This window comes from Lycorma delicatula, chromosome 1 (assembly GCF_047948215.1).
Source record: "Lycorma delicatula isolate Av1 chromosome 1, ASM4794821v1, whole genome shotgun sequence".
Classification (NCBI taxonomy): domain Eukaryota; kingdom Metazoa; phylum Arthropoda; class Insecta; order Hemiptera; family Fulgoridae; genus Lycorma; species Lycorma delicatula.
The window spans coordinates 142,589,275-142,602,293 of NC_134455.1; the positions used below are offsets into that span (position 1 = coordinate 142,589,275).

General features: G+C 30.5%; 1 protein-coding gene across 8 annotated transcripts in view; it reads right to left on the reverse strand.

Moving 5' to 3' along the window:
- Nucleotides 1-7,163: 7,163 nt before the first annotated feature.
- The window catches only part of LOC142323307 (heterogeneous nuclear ribonucleoprotein Q-like), a 97,397-nt gene continuing 91,541 nt past the window's right edge, over nucleotides 7,164-13,019 (reverse strand). For 6 of the 8 annotated variants that reach the window (XM_075362804.1, XM_075362797.1, XM_075362782.1 and 3 more), the window contains one exon: nucleotides 7,164-8,908. In XM_075362804.1, the coding sequence (XP_075218919.1) occupies nucleotides 8,724-8,908 (185 nt within the window). In that variant the 3' untranslated portion in view covers nucleotides 7,164-8,723. The remainder of the gene's footprint in view (nucleotides 8,909-13,019) is intronic. The other 2 variants (XM_075362827.1, XM_075362837.1) reach the window with 1 other exon arrangement.

The following is a 13,019-nucleotide window of genomic DNA, read 5'->3' on the forward strand; positions in this document are numbered from 1 at the left end:
ACTTCTGGTAAACAGATATGTACAAATTTTGTCAAATGTATATAATACACAAGACTTTGAGCACATTGGTAATCCACGAGAATTGGTCAACAACTGGAGATGAAAAAATCATGTTCCTCCTGAATCACCCAGTATGTGATTTGATAATGTAAATTTTTGACTTCAATGTCTTGCAACTTTCAAATTCTGTTTATAGTAAACACTGTTTCTGTAATAGCTTCAAATTCAAGTAAGAGCATCTTTAAGATTCTAATTAATTCTAGATTTTTAATCTAATAATCTTCCAGATGAAAGAGGTCCCCACTCTCATAGAAGTCAGCACAGTTTTAAAAATAAATAACGATTAAACTGTAAAAGCATTCCTTTGCTAATTTTATTTTTTTTAAATGAAATTGTATTTAAATGTACTACTAAAAATGTAGAAAATATTTTGTTGCTTTTCCTAATTTTGTTTTTAATATAAATTCATTGGCGTTTTTCTTCTTTTTTTCGATTAAAATATTAAATAGTGAAATAAAGTCAGTCTTTATATGCAGACATTTATGTATGTAAAAATATAAATTTGGATTATTCAAATTTTGAACAATTCATCTCAAAGTTTGAACATAATATGCAGTCGTTCATAAACATAGGTCACAAACATAGAACCACATGCTAATGAAATTGTGTAACTAAGCATCAATCTCTGATAAAAAATTACACAAAACTAAAAAATATAAAAAACTTTTACAAAAAAAAAACTTACAAACATTAATCAGAGCATCAAAATGGCCAAAAAAAGAGTTATAAATATTTGTATGAAAATGCCACATTTTCTATTACATTATAATAAAGGCATGAGAAATATTACTCAATACTCACACATTATTAAATGAAAAGATTGAAATATGCGTCAAAATTCAGTTGACTTGCAGATAAAATAATTTGACGTAAGCAATAATTGTTAAAAAATTACCTGTACTTACAAATAGTATCATTAGCTACTGTAAAAGCACAATAATTCTTGGTAAAATTTCTTATTAATTATATTTTTTCCAGAAAAAAATTTAATTAAAATCTAAGTTTTTTCATTTTCCATACTAAGCTAAAATAGATTCTATAACAAAATGTAGCTCATGAAATGATATCAGTTAATCAAATTACACAGCAGGTTAATTCTATAACTGATAAAGTAAAATGATAATTATAAAATGACACACAAACAAGAAAAATTAAAATAGGAAACTATTTTTATCAATACACTGGGGTTTATATTACTGAAAAATTCATTCATACTCCATTGGAGTATGCCATTTGGAGAACAGATAACAAACAGCAATTACACATGGCTGGATCTACTAGTAATATAAACTTTTTAATGACACCTATATCGTTGTGAATTCATTATTATTTTTCATATAAAACAGTTCTAACACTAGTAAAATTAGGTACACAAATAAAATACACAATGACAGTAGAAAGAGATGCTTATTTATTAAGAACAGTAAGTGAATAATTTTTGCATTCACTTACTGTAAAGTGCATTAACTTGACAGTGGGAAAAATTACTACCATTAATAATCAATGAAGAGGCTAACTTAACATGTTGCTACACTATTACACATAGAAAAATCTATTCAGCTGTTGATCATTACTCAACAGTAGGAGAAAATTAATCTAAGAACAGTAATACAACATCTCAGGTCATCATCTATCATATCAATGTGTTAACTGAATGTACACAGCATAAAAATAATCATATTTGAAAATAATCTGCTGGTAATAAAGGCTCTGCTTATACTGTGTTCTCTTTCCATGCTGATAATCCCCCGTAACAAAATTTCTCTTGTTTTTTGACATTAAATATAACAGCTTATACAAAAACAGTGAATTTTATTTTAATCTAACAAAAAAATAACAGAGTTGGACATCAGTTTGAACGAGTCATAAAACATTAGTGGTCAAAAGTAAACAATTTGTTTGTTGGGAGCGAACAAACTTTTGGAGTAGAAAATAAAGCGCTAATAAATCCTAATATGAGGCAATAATGACCAGGATCATAAGGGCGGAAGGACAATGACAATTATAAATAAAGAATTTTACAACCCATCTATATTATATAGTATTATAGCTCATAATAGCTTTATTACAGTTTACTGCAATAAAAACAATTTTTATTCGTAGAATGGGCAATTTCATTCTTAAAAATGTGGAGGAAAAAACTAATTCCTTATTTGGTTCCTAATTTAAACTGTGAAAATGCATAAGGCAGGAAGCAAATTGGGAGACATAACTTTTCTGATCTAAATTTTTGCTGCCACCTCAACAAACTTACCTGCCAGAATCACAAGTGTCTTGCTTTGAAATATTGTAAGTAGCAAAAATCCATTTACTTTATCATATCATCAAAACATCCAATATTGAACAATTTATTGATTAATTTAGTCGTGTAGCTAAAATCTATGCAGTGGTAAAGTAAATCACAAAAATATTTTAATAAAAGCAAATGCTTACATGAAAAAAAATTTGTCATCAGTTTAAGCAATGGCTCATCAACCAACAATTTTTCATTTGTCATGAACGATGAATATATATTTTTTAAATATATCACTATTAAACTTTAGTATGCAAAAAACAGAGCACAGTAGTTCTACTCAGGCTGTCATAAGTAGTGTTGGCACTGCTAATATAGTACATGAAAAGGATGGCATATACTTAAAATCATACTTTCTATATGAGAAAGTGGGAAGAAATTGCACTAATTTTGCTTTCATCATGACAAACAATATTTTTCAGTAGTTTTTCGTAATTATCGCTCTAAAAACTTAGTTTTAGAAGTACTGTTCGTGAAAAGTAAACAGTACTTTTCAAATACTGTTCACAATTAGTTTATATTACATTCTCAATTGTGATTACCTTTATAAAGAACTAACCCAACAGATAAAAACTGGTTTTAAGAGAATTTTGTTTTTTTTTGAAAAAATTTTATTTATTTGTCTACATTAATGTTATCCCCTTCAACTAAACATCACTATTTTTTTTTTTAAGAGATGTTTTATTAAAAAATTTATGCCAGTGCTTTCTCCTATCCCCAAAGCACTTCTGTTTAGCTCTTCTAGCAATTCTCTTTAATCTCATCTATGTTTGTAAAACGACAGCCCTTTAAGGTTCTCTTTTTTTTTGGGAACATAAAAGGTCACATGAGACCACGTCTGGCAAATATAGCAGGTGAGATATAATTAGTGTTGTTTTTGGCTAAAAATTGACAAACATGCACATTATCGTGGTGCAAAACCAGGAATTGTTTTGCCACAAATCCGGGCATTTTTTCGGACTGCTTCACACAAACTGCGTTGAACTTATAGGTAATATTCCTTATTGATTGTTTTAACACTGAGCATAACCTTCACGTTTGACTGTATTTGTCAGGCTTTTTTCAGTCTTTGTGATCCAGAATGCCTCCACTGGGACGATTGAGCCTTAGTTTTAACATCATATCTGTAAACCCATGTTGACTTTATTTAGCAACTTCCATTTGCCGCTGTTTCTGTTCAAAATTCAACAATTTTAGAGCAAATTTTGCTGTTTCATACCCAAAACATCCAAAAAATTTCATGGCATGAGCCAATTGATATCCCAACATCAGTGACTTCTTTGATTGTGATCATTCATTATCGTGTTTTTCACTTTTTCCATGTTTTGATCGGTTGGTTGTTGATGGACTGGGGCGTGTCCAGGACACACATCATCTTTAGTGTCTTCACAGCCTTCTTGGAAACTCTTATACCACTCTTAAACCCTTGCTTTATTCATAGCAGTCTCACCAAAAGCAATATTTAACATTTTTAAAACATTGCTAAACTTTTCTCCATTCTTATAGCAAAATTTAATACAAATTCTCTGATCCATTATTTATACAAATAAAAGATCGCCGATCGTACAAATACAAAAAAAAATTGTGGATTAGATTTATAAAGCCTGAGAATTTTAAAAATACCATGTTTTTTTTATCAATCCTTGAATATATCACAATATCAAGTCCACAAGTTAATATGTTAAATTAACTGTTCCACATGGTAGCAGATGACAATCATTCATTTTTCAAATATGTTAAAACCTGCCACAAATAAACAACATTTTTATTAAATACTGTATGAGTATGTAAACATCTGTGACCCTTCCTCTCATGCCTGGTAACCAGATTCAAATTCCACCACAGTGCACAGTCCTCTGCTGTTTGAATCTTTTTTTCTGGGTAAAAATTACCATCATTATTACTGCCTGAACGTGATATATTGCATTATTTAAGAAATCCCAATTAAAAAAACAAATTTCAACTTAAAATGAAAAAACCTGTAGTGTATGCTAAGATCAAAACAAAAACACATATATCACACTATATGACTTACATTACAACTTGCTTTACAGTAAATGGTTGAACCACAGCAATTGAAATATTTGAATATAAAGGAATGACCTTACAGAACTGTAAAACTTAAACTTGCGATGTAATGCAATCTGCAAGGATGTGGTGCACTGTAAGTCGACAGTCACAGCAAGCACCAACTGGTGCATCTGAGTCTACAGATATGAGTGAGTCTTGTGTGCCCTTTGCAAGGGCAGATAATAAACTTCTCGAAAGTTAATTCTGCATGAGGAGCTCCACGATTCTTTATCGAGCGTTTGTTTGTGGTAGAATCCCATTCACTTAGTCACTCACTCATCAAGAACCACCCTCTTCAAGAAACAGACAATCGTTAGAAGCGTCACAATCTGTGAAAGAAGGCTGAAACAAGCCTCCTTTACTGCACTATCTCTGCACTCATTGCCTGAAATTCGTATATGGATGGGAGCAGAAGCTCACTGAAGTCATTTTCTAGAGCTATTTTAATCAACATGCCTAGTGTTTCTCTGGTTGTCTGTTAAATTTCATCCAGCCATCTTTTCAGCAGTTTTCATATTACCTGCCACCCTAAATTTTTACATGCATGACTAGCTTAAGATTTACAAGTATATTATACATAATATACTTGTCCACTGAGAAAAGTTTCTCGTTCACTGAATCTCAAATGTAGATGATTTTAGCCCCTCCCTGAGTTTTGGTTTCACATTTATAAATTATTAAACTTTGTGTCAATGATATTAATGTCTTTTTTTCTGCTCTGCTGAAATTATTATTATACTATTATTCATTATTCTTCCACAGATTTTACGATATGTGCTAGCAGTGACAGAGCTGCCAGCCTCCATGGCACTAGTAATGACTCAGCTTTTCATCCAGAGATTTGAATAGCGGTCAGGCATGACATTTTCACATGCTATAAAATTGCCATTTCATCTCACCCTCTAAAGCAATATCAAATGATGGTTTTGTCAGCAGGTTTTCATAACCTAGTAAACTTGATACATTTGGTATTTTTGTTCATTCTATATATTTTATTTTCAATTCAGTAAAACTGAAGTAACATAATATTTTTTTTAAAAAGAAACTATTGGCAATGCAATAAATAAAATTTTTATGCCTTAAAAAAATTAATAAAAACACCATTTCATCACTTGATATGAGGTTACATTTAATAATGATGATCTTGCTGATAAAATGAATAGCATTCATATATCAGTAAATCTTGGAAGAAAATCACTATGAATTCTGCTACATTTCTAATTACTTTTGTATTTTTAGACCTACAGTAATATTTTTTGCAAGTAACTATTGATATGCATAAAGATATTAAAAGATTTTAATAAGAAATATGAATTTTTAATATAACCAACTAAATGTACTAATATACTAAACAATAGTGAATAATTAAAAATAAATATTCATAGGCAATCATTAAGATGAAGGTTTATAAAAAATGTAACTTGTCGATAAAGAAAAACTTATTTCAATTATATTATAAACATTAACAAGATTTGCATAGAATTATCAAAGAAAAAACATCTTTGAAAGAGATAGTATTATTATTAGTTTAAAACTGTTCCTTGATACAAGTAGGACTTCTTATTTCTTAGTTCCTCACCTTAAGAGATAATAAAAACTAATGTTTAGCTTATGCAACTGTCAAGACACTACACAAATAAAAAGTATTAAAATTATACCTTTATTTTAAGAATAAAAAGTAACTATAATAAATTTAAATTTATTGAAGGTAACTGTTAAAAGCTCAACTCAACACAACCATCCCACAACTAGTTCTTAGAATTACAGTATCAGGATTCAAAATACTAAAAAGGTAGGCCGGTCTTAGGTGTATTAAGTACATACAACAAATTATTTACTTTAAAAAATTAAAGTGTGCCATAGACATCCTCAAATATATCTGCTTAGTCACATTCAAGATATACCAACTCATTTTTTTCTATCACAACCTCCAACCTGATACTGCATCAGAATTATTCTATTCATAATGTTGGGAATTCTATGCATGAGCATAGAAAATTTGTGTTCTAAGGATCAAGGAACAGAAAAACTTTACTTTAAAAACTTTTTCTCTGAACATGTTACAGCACCAAAAAAAAAATTTATTTAAAGCAGCCTCACATTGAATTTTATGTAATGACAGTAATTTTAAGGCTTAAGTATTAAATAGAAACATGCAAGTGGTTTTAAAATATCAAACCATTTGTATTCATAAAGGTGCCAAATTTATCAAAAGTTACCTCTAAATTATCAGAAAATGCTTTTAGAAAAACTTCTAAGAATGCTGCAGTCTTGCAGGAACCACCAGTTTAAATTCACACAACAGACTAAATCTGGCTGAACAGTCATTTATTGTCACATTTAAGACATTTTCATTTACCGAAATGTTATTGTCCCAATAAAATTTCTAGCCCATAAATCATAAACAAATAATGGAAGAATTGTTAGTTTGTCTGTTTGTTTTCAAGTAAACAACAAATGAACATACTGTTGGTTCTTTAGCTTAATTTAAAATCTATAGTATTATCACTAACAAACACACATTGTCTTGTGCATTTGTTTTTGTATCTCAAAAACCTTTTAGGTTATGAAATCAATAATGAAATAATTACATTCTGTTTTTTCACAACCACTGTAACTTTACACTCTTTAAAAAAACTCTTCCAGACTCAAATAGAAATTAACATTTACAAATTGAAGGAAGAAAATACAGGAAACGTGATAGTTAAGAGAAAGAAAGGTAAGATACACACAATGAAACTGAAATGATAAAAATTATTTTATAAAACTTGTTCACATACAACTGTTTTATTGAGACAGACATGTAATGTAGGCTTCATCATACACTTGGCTATATGAGAAATACATTATGGAAATAGAATAAGTCAGTTTAGACTTTTTATTATTAAAAACAAGAATAGTAATTAATAATAATGTTCTGTAAACATTTCAAATTTTATCTGTCACACTTAATCACACTAAATTAATTTATGCTTGTAATAATTTGAAATAAAGCTGATAAAAAAATAAATCAAGCAAAAAAGCGAGTGGTCTACTGTTTAACTAAGTATGACGCAAGACTGAAATTTTAACTATAATAATTAACAACAGAGGAATAATAAAAAAAAAACAAAACAGTAACATGCTTAATACCTTAACACTAACAATAATATAATAGTAATAAAAACAGGTATCAATCAAACCACTAATAAAAACTTAAGTTTTTTTTGATAAAATTACAAATAATCAAAATGGTCACAACAACAATTCAAAGATTAATATTTATTACATAACTTTCAAAAAAATATCCATACAATAATAAAAACTCAATAATATTGTAGAGAAAATAACATCAAACAAATACTTAACTATGATTCAATAATATTAATAAAAAAAAAAAACAAAATTAAAACTAGTAACAATTTTATATAAATAAACTTCTTGCGTCATTTAACTTAAAAAAACAGAACTGAATTTTATCATACCTATAATAAATTATTCTACACTGCAATCTACAATATAAAAGTAAAACAAATTTAATTAAAAAAAAAACTGTAAGGTTTCAAAACCTCTTAGGTGAAATCAAAAATTTAAACAATAATTGTTTAATAACCAATAACAGATTTAACTTCAATCGCGCATCAGCACAATCTTTTAAAAAATAAAACAATGTAGGCAGCTATGCCGTACTGTAGTAATAACACTATTTAAATTTTATCATGCCCCCTATTAATGGTATAATGCCTCCAGAACAAGGGGGTTGAAATAATAGCTTGATGTGGGGGAGGATATTACAATAAGAAAAATAAATGTACCAGATAATCAATATCATATGAATAAAAATATAAGGAATTATTAACAAAGTGTTAACATTTTTTTAACAATAAAGCTTATTACTGCCATCAGTAATAATGTTTTGAGTATAAATCGGCATGCTGCATGGAAAACCAAAAAACAAACGATTCCAAATTATGGGCACAGTTAAAAATTTTTAAACTATAATGAAATGATCAAAAATTATATGAATAATACTCTACATTTTTGTCCACAGTTTTTCATTGTATTTGTTTCTACACAAAGATGTTGAATTCATAATGAGCAACAGACGATCGTTCATGGAATCGTTTCCACACTAAACACACCTATTTCAAATAAGAAGAGGGAACAAGTCAATTGTAGATTGTCAATTTCCCTTATCTTGTTTGAAAAGAACTATCGATAGGCTGACATATTCATCCTAATTATCAACTTGTCCCTGTACACTCTGCGTAGGTAACAACGACGGTGTTAACACGATCACTTAAAAAATGTGGTCGGTCGTTTAGCTCCAGGACTGGTACGTGTCCTGGTACCATTGCTGGTCCCCTCCTGAGTTGTAACCTCCTCCATTGATTCCATATGCATTGCTCAGCGGTTGCTGAGCTAGAGGCTGAGTGCCCCAACTGCTCTGGTACCGTCTTTTCGTCTCCCCCTGATTCTGGTGACCACCATCAAACTTGCGTTTACCTGAAAAAAGCATAAAAATTTGTTACAGATAATAAAAAATGTATCTGAAATATTTACAGAAAGAGAAAAATATCCTCATTACCATAACATTTGTCAGTTTATAGCAAGGAATAAGTCCCACCAGTGTATTCAGTGGTTTTCTTAATAAATTTATCTAATTTGCACATATGATATGTGAATAAATGATGAACCATGGCTTTTTAAACCAGGATTTGATTGGAGAAGATTCTTGTTATCACATTACCACCAATCCAATAAAGCAAATATTGCTAAAATAAAAGACAAAAATATAATTCAGTAGCTTAATAATAAAGCATTCTGGTAAATATTTTTCTGGAAAAAAGCAAATTGGCACTTAGGCCAATTCACTCACAAATACCTAATAAATCTACTATCATAATTCTACCAAAGCGTTTTTATAACCTAATATAAAGATAGGTCCTCTAATTTATTTTGGTACTCATAGGATGATGGGTAAATAATAAGCAGTTTACAGTGTTAATAGATGTTATGTCCAGATCTACCAGTGACTTTCTAGAAGGGAAGCAAAGATAAATTAAATTAAGACTACATCCTTAATTAGGATGAATTATACGGTATATTGAATAAGGTTAATTAAGATTATACAGAGGTCTGTTCAGAAAATAACCAAACTATTTTTTTAATATTAATTTTTACATACAGATTATTAGTCCTTGTCCCCCCTTCAAAGTACTCCCCCTCACCTATTCACTCGTTCATACCAGCAGTGTTTCCACTTCACGAAGCAGTCCTAGATAACTTCATTTGAAATGCCTTTCAGGTCAGTGGCAAATTTGCTTTAATGTCATCAATAATATCAAAATCCCATCCTTTCATCACACATTTTAATTTCAGAAATAAAAAATCACAAGGAGCCAGGTATAGTGAGTAGGAAGACTAGGAGGGCAGTAATCTGATTTTTAGCACAAACTGAAATTGATAAAGCTGAGCATGTGGACCCATTGTCATGGTGAAGGAACTATGAGTTGTCTCACCACAATCCTGGTCTCTTTTTGCAGATTTTTCACATAGCCGTTGTAAAACACCTTGCCAGTATGCTCAATTCACTGTCTCACCTTGAGGCAAGTATTCAAAATGAGCATCACTTTGACATTGAATCGAGACTGACATGCTTTCTTGGGGCGTGGAGATCCTTTGCCAATTCAATGATGATTGAACTTTTGTCTCAATGTCACAGCTATAAATCCAGCTTTCGTTTCCTGTTCTGGTCCTTCACAAAAATGTTTCATTGTGATCGGCTTGTTCAAGAAGTTCTTTCTGCTGTTCGGTCATCAAACAAGAAACCAACTTTGCTGCAACTCTATATGCATGCTCAATTTTTCAGTCAAAATGCCATGGCATGATCCAATCGAGATGAAAGTTCTCTGACAGTCAATTGGCGATTTACACGCACCAGATTGTTGATTTTCTGAATGTGGGTGTCATCACTTGAAGTCGAAGCCCTTCCTGGTCGAGGGTAATCTTCAACTGACTGTTGACCTTATTTAAATCATGAGAATCATTTGTAACATTGCGTATAAGAGCATTATCTGTTTAAGCTTGTTTTAAAGTTTAAATGTTTCTGTGAAAGTATTCCCTAGTTTCATGCAAAATTCCCCAAAACTGAGATATCAACAATCCAAGAACATGTGGTTACAAACAAGGATATGCTGAACACAATGCTGCCATAAAAATATCTACGTTTGTGCGTAATTTAAAAGATTTGGTTATTTTCTGAACAGACCTCGTATGAGGGCTATTCTGAAATTCCAGTCCTTGATATTGCGCTAAGGATTGGAGGAGTAGTAATTCTATCTTTGCAGTTAAACAGCCTGATTCAGTGCGGTTCTAATAGTGATACTGGATATACTACTTGTTTTGTTACTAAAAAAATTCTCATTCAAAATGGTTGCTGTCTTAGAAAATATCACAGTTTGTGGGATTTGCAAATAACTTGTGAGCTACTGAAATTCACTGAGGTTTTGCAGTATATGGAGAATATCATGAGGGACAGTGTGATAAGAGAATGGGCTCGAACAAATATTCTAGTCAATGAATGTAGTTCACCCTCTCAATTGTGACAGATGAACGTGAAGCAGGTGTCAATGTGAAAACTTGAAAATTGTTAATTCACAATAACTGAATCACCCATATCTTTTCCTTGAATGTTGCAAACAACATGCAAGTGGTTTTATGACTATGCTCGTCCATATACTCCAGTACACACTGAACACCAAATCGATAGTTTCAAATGGGAGTTGTTTAACCATCCTCCTTACAGCTGATTTGGCTTCCAGTGATTATCAACTTTTACCAGAAATGAAAAAACTGTTACAAACACAGTTTTGAAAATGACAAGGAATTGAAAAAGGGTGTTTACTACTACCTGGCTAAATTCACAGGCAGTTGTTTTATGATGAGGGTATTCAAAAACTTGTTTATAGATACGATAAGTGAATTAATTTGGACAATATGTAGAAAGTAGCAGCTATACAATGTATATTATTATGAATCTGAAGTTACTTTTCAAGTAACTTCCATTGTCATATTGAGTAAATTTGAAATTTTTCTCAACTTTACGGTGGAAATTTTTTTATCCCCTACTTAATATCGGTGAAATCTACCTTTGCCTTCTGGTGTGCTGAAAGGGTTTTTTTAGTTGGGATCTCATTACTGCACATTTGCTAATCACAGTTATTAATTTTAGTAATAAACAAAAAATAATGTCATGTACAACTGTTCTGAAGGATGAAATTATACTACAGATTTTGCAAATTACAATTTAAATAAATAAGTCAGAAATTTTTCAGGTTCCTTAATATCCAAATCTGGCAAGTATAATTATCCCTTTTGAAGCAAACCTGATTTTCAATCAATTGTGCATGATTTTGAATATCTCTAATTATTTTTCTGATAAAAGTAGCCAGAATTTTCTTACCTGGCTTTTAAATGCGTGAAAAGTCAATGCTAAAAGCATAAAAATTTTTTACATCTAACGTTTCTCTTTAATGAAGAGCTCTCTCGAGTTCAATGTGTTTATTAGCAGCTACAACATTGGTTGGAAATTATAACTGGTTTATATCAATCTAAAGATCCATTACTGAAAAAACTATTATTATCCCAGTCAATACACTAAAACCAATAACAATAATACTAAACCAAAGTAATATATGTCAAGTTGATTATTTAATAATCAACATTAAAACTTATTTAAGTAATTATTTTCTATTCAAATCTTGTGTCTGATAAAAGCCTAATATTATATTCAAAGGTATTTCAGTTTCAACCAATATTTCTGGTTAAGAGGCACAGGTTAGCATAAAGTTATTTGTCTAGAAAAAACTGAGTATATTTCGGATTTCTTTTTTTATCTGGGAATGACATATTAGAAAGTGAAAATATATTGGAATTTTTGGGACAATAATCATTTTTCTTGAAAATTACTTGAATAAAGGACAAGTCTATTTTAGTTAACTGATTCTCAAGTCCAAATCGAATTCAATTTTTTCACAATGGTATTAATGGATGTGTACTGTTAGAAAAATTAAAAAAGGCTGCCTGCTGACGCTCAACTATTAATGGAAAGATAAGAAATCTATACATGTTAGCTATGAAATCTTAACATATCCACCACAGAGTTAATTATAAAACATTCAGTAATTAAAGAGACGAATTGATATAGAAATGAAACAATTTGTAGGAGTTTTGTACTTTCATTACTTTAGGTTGGCATCACTGGGATAAGCTGAGAACTACAAATGGATAAAAATTATTTTGTTTTAATCTCAATATTGCATTTAACTATGGCGTGTACGCTTGAAGTTTCCACATTAGTTGAACAACATTCAGTGATCAGTTTTTTGCTGTCTGAAGCTGAAAAACTGGTTAAAATCTTTTCTCGATTGATTTGACAGTATAGTGAAAGTTGTATGGACTGCAGAAATTTTTATAAGTAGGTAGAACAGTTCAAAAACAGTCTGTCGAACCTCAGCAACTGATGAGCAACATCCTGGCTGGCCAGTTGAGTTGAAATGTCAACTCCTTCACTTGAAACCCGCATTATTCGTGAAGATTGACGTATTACAGTTGA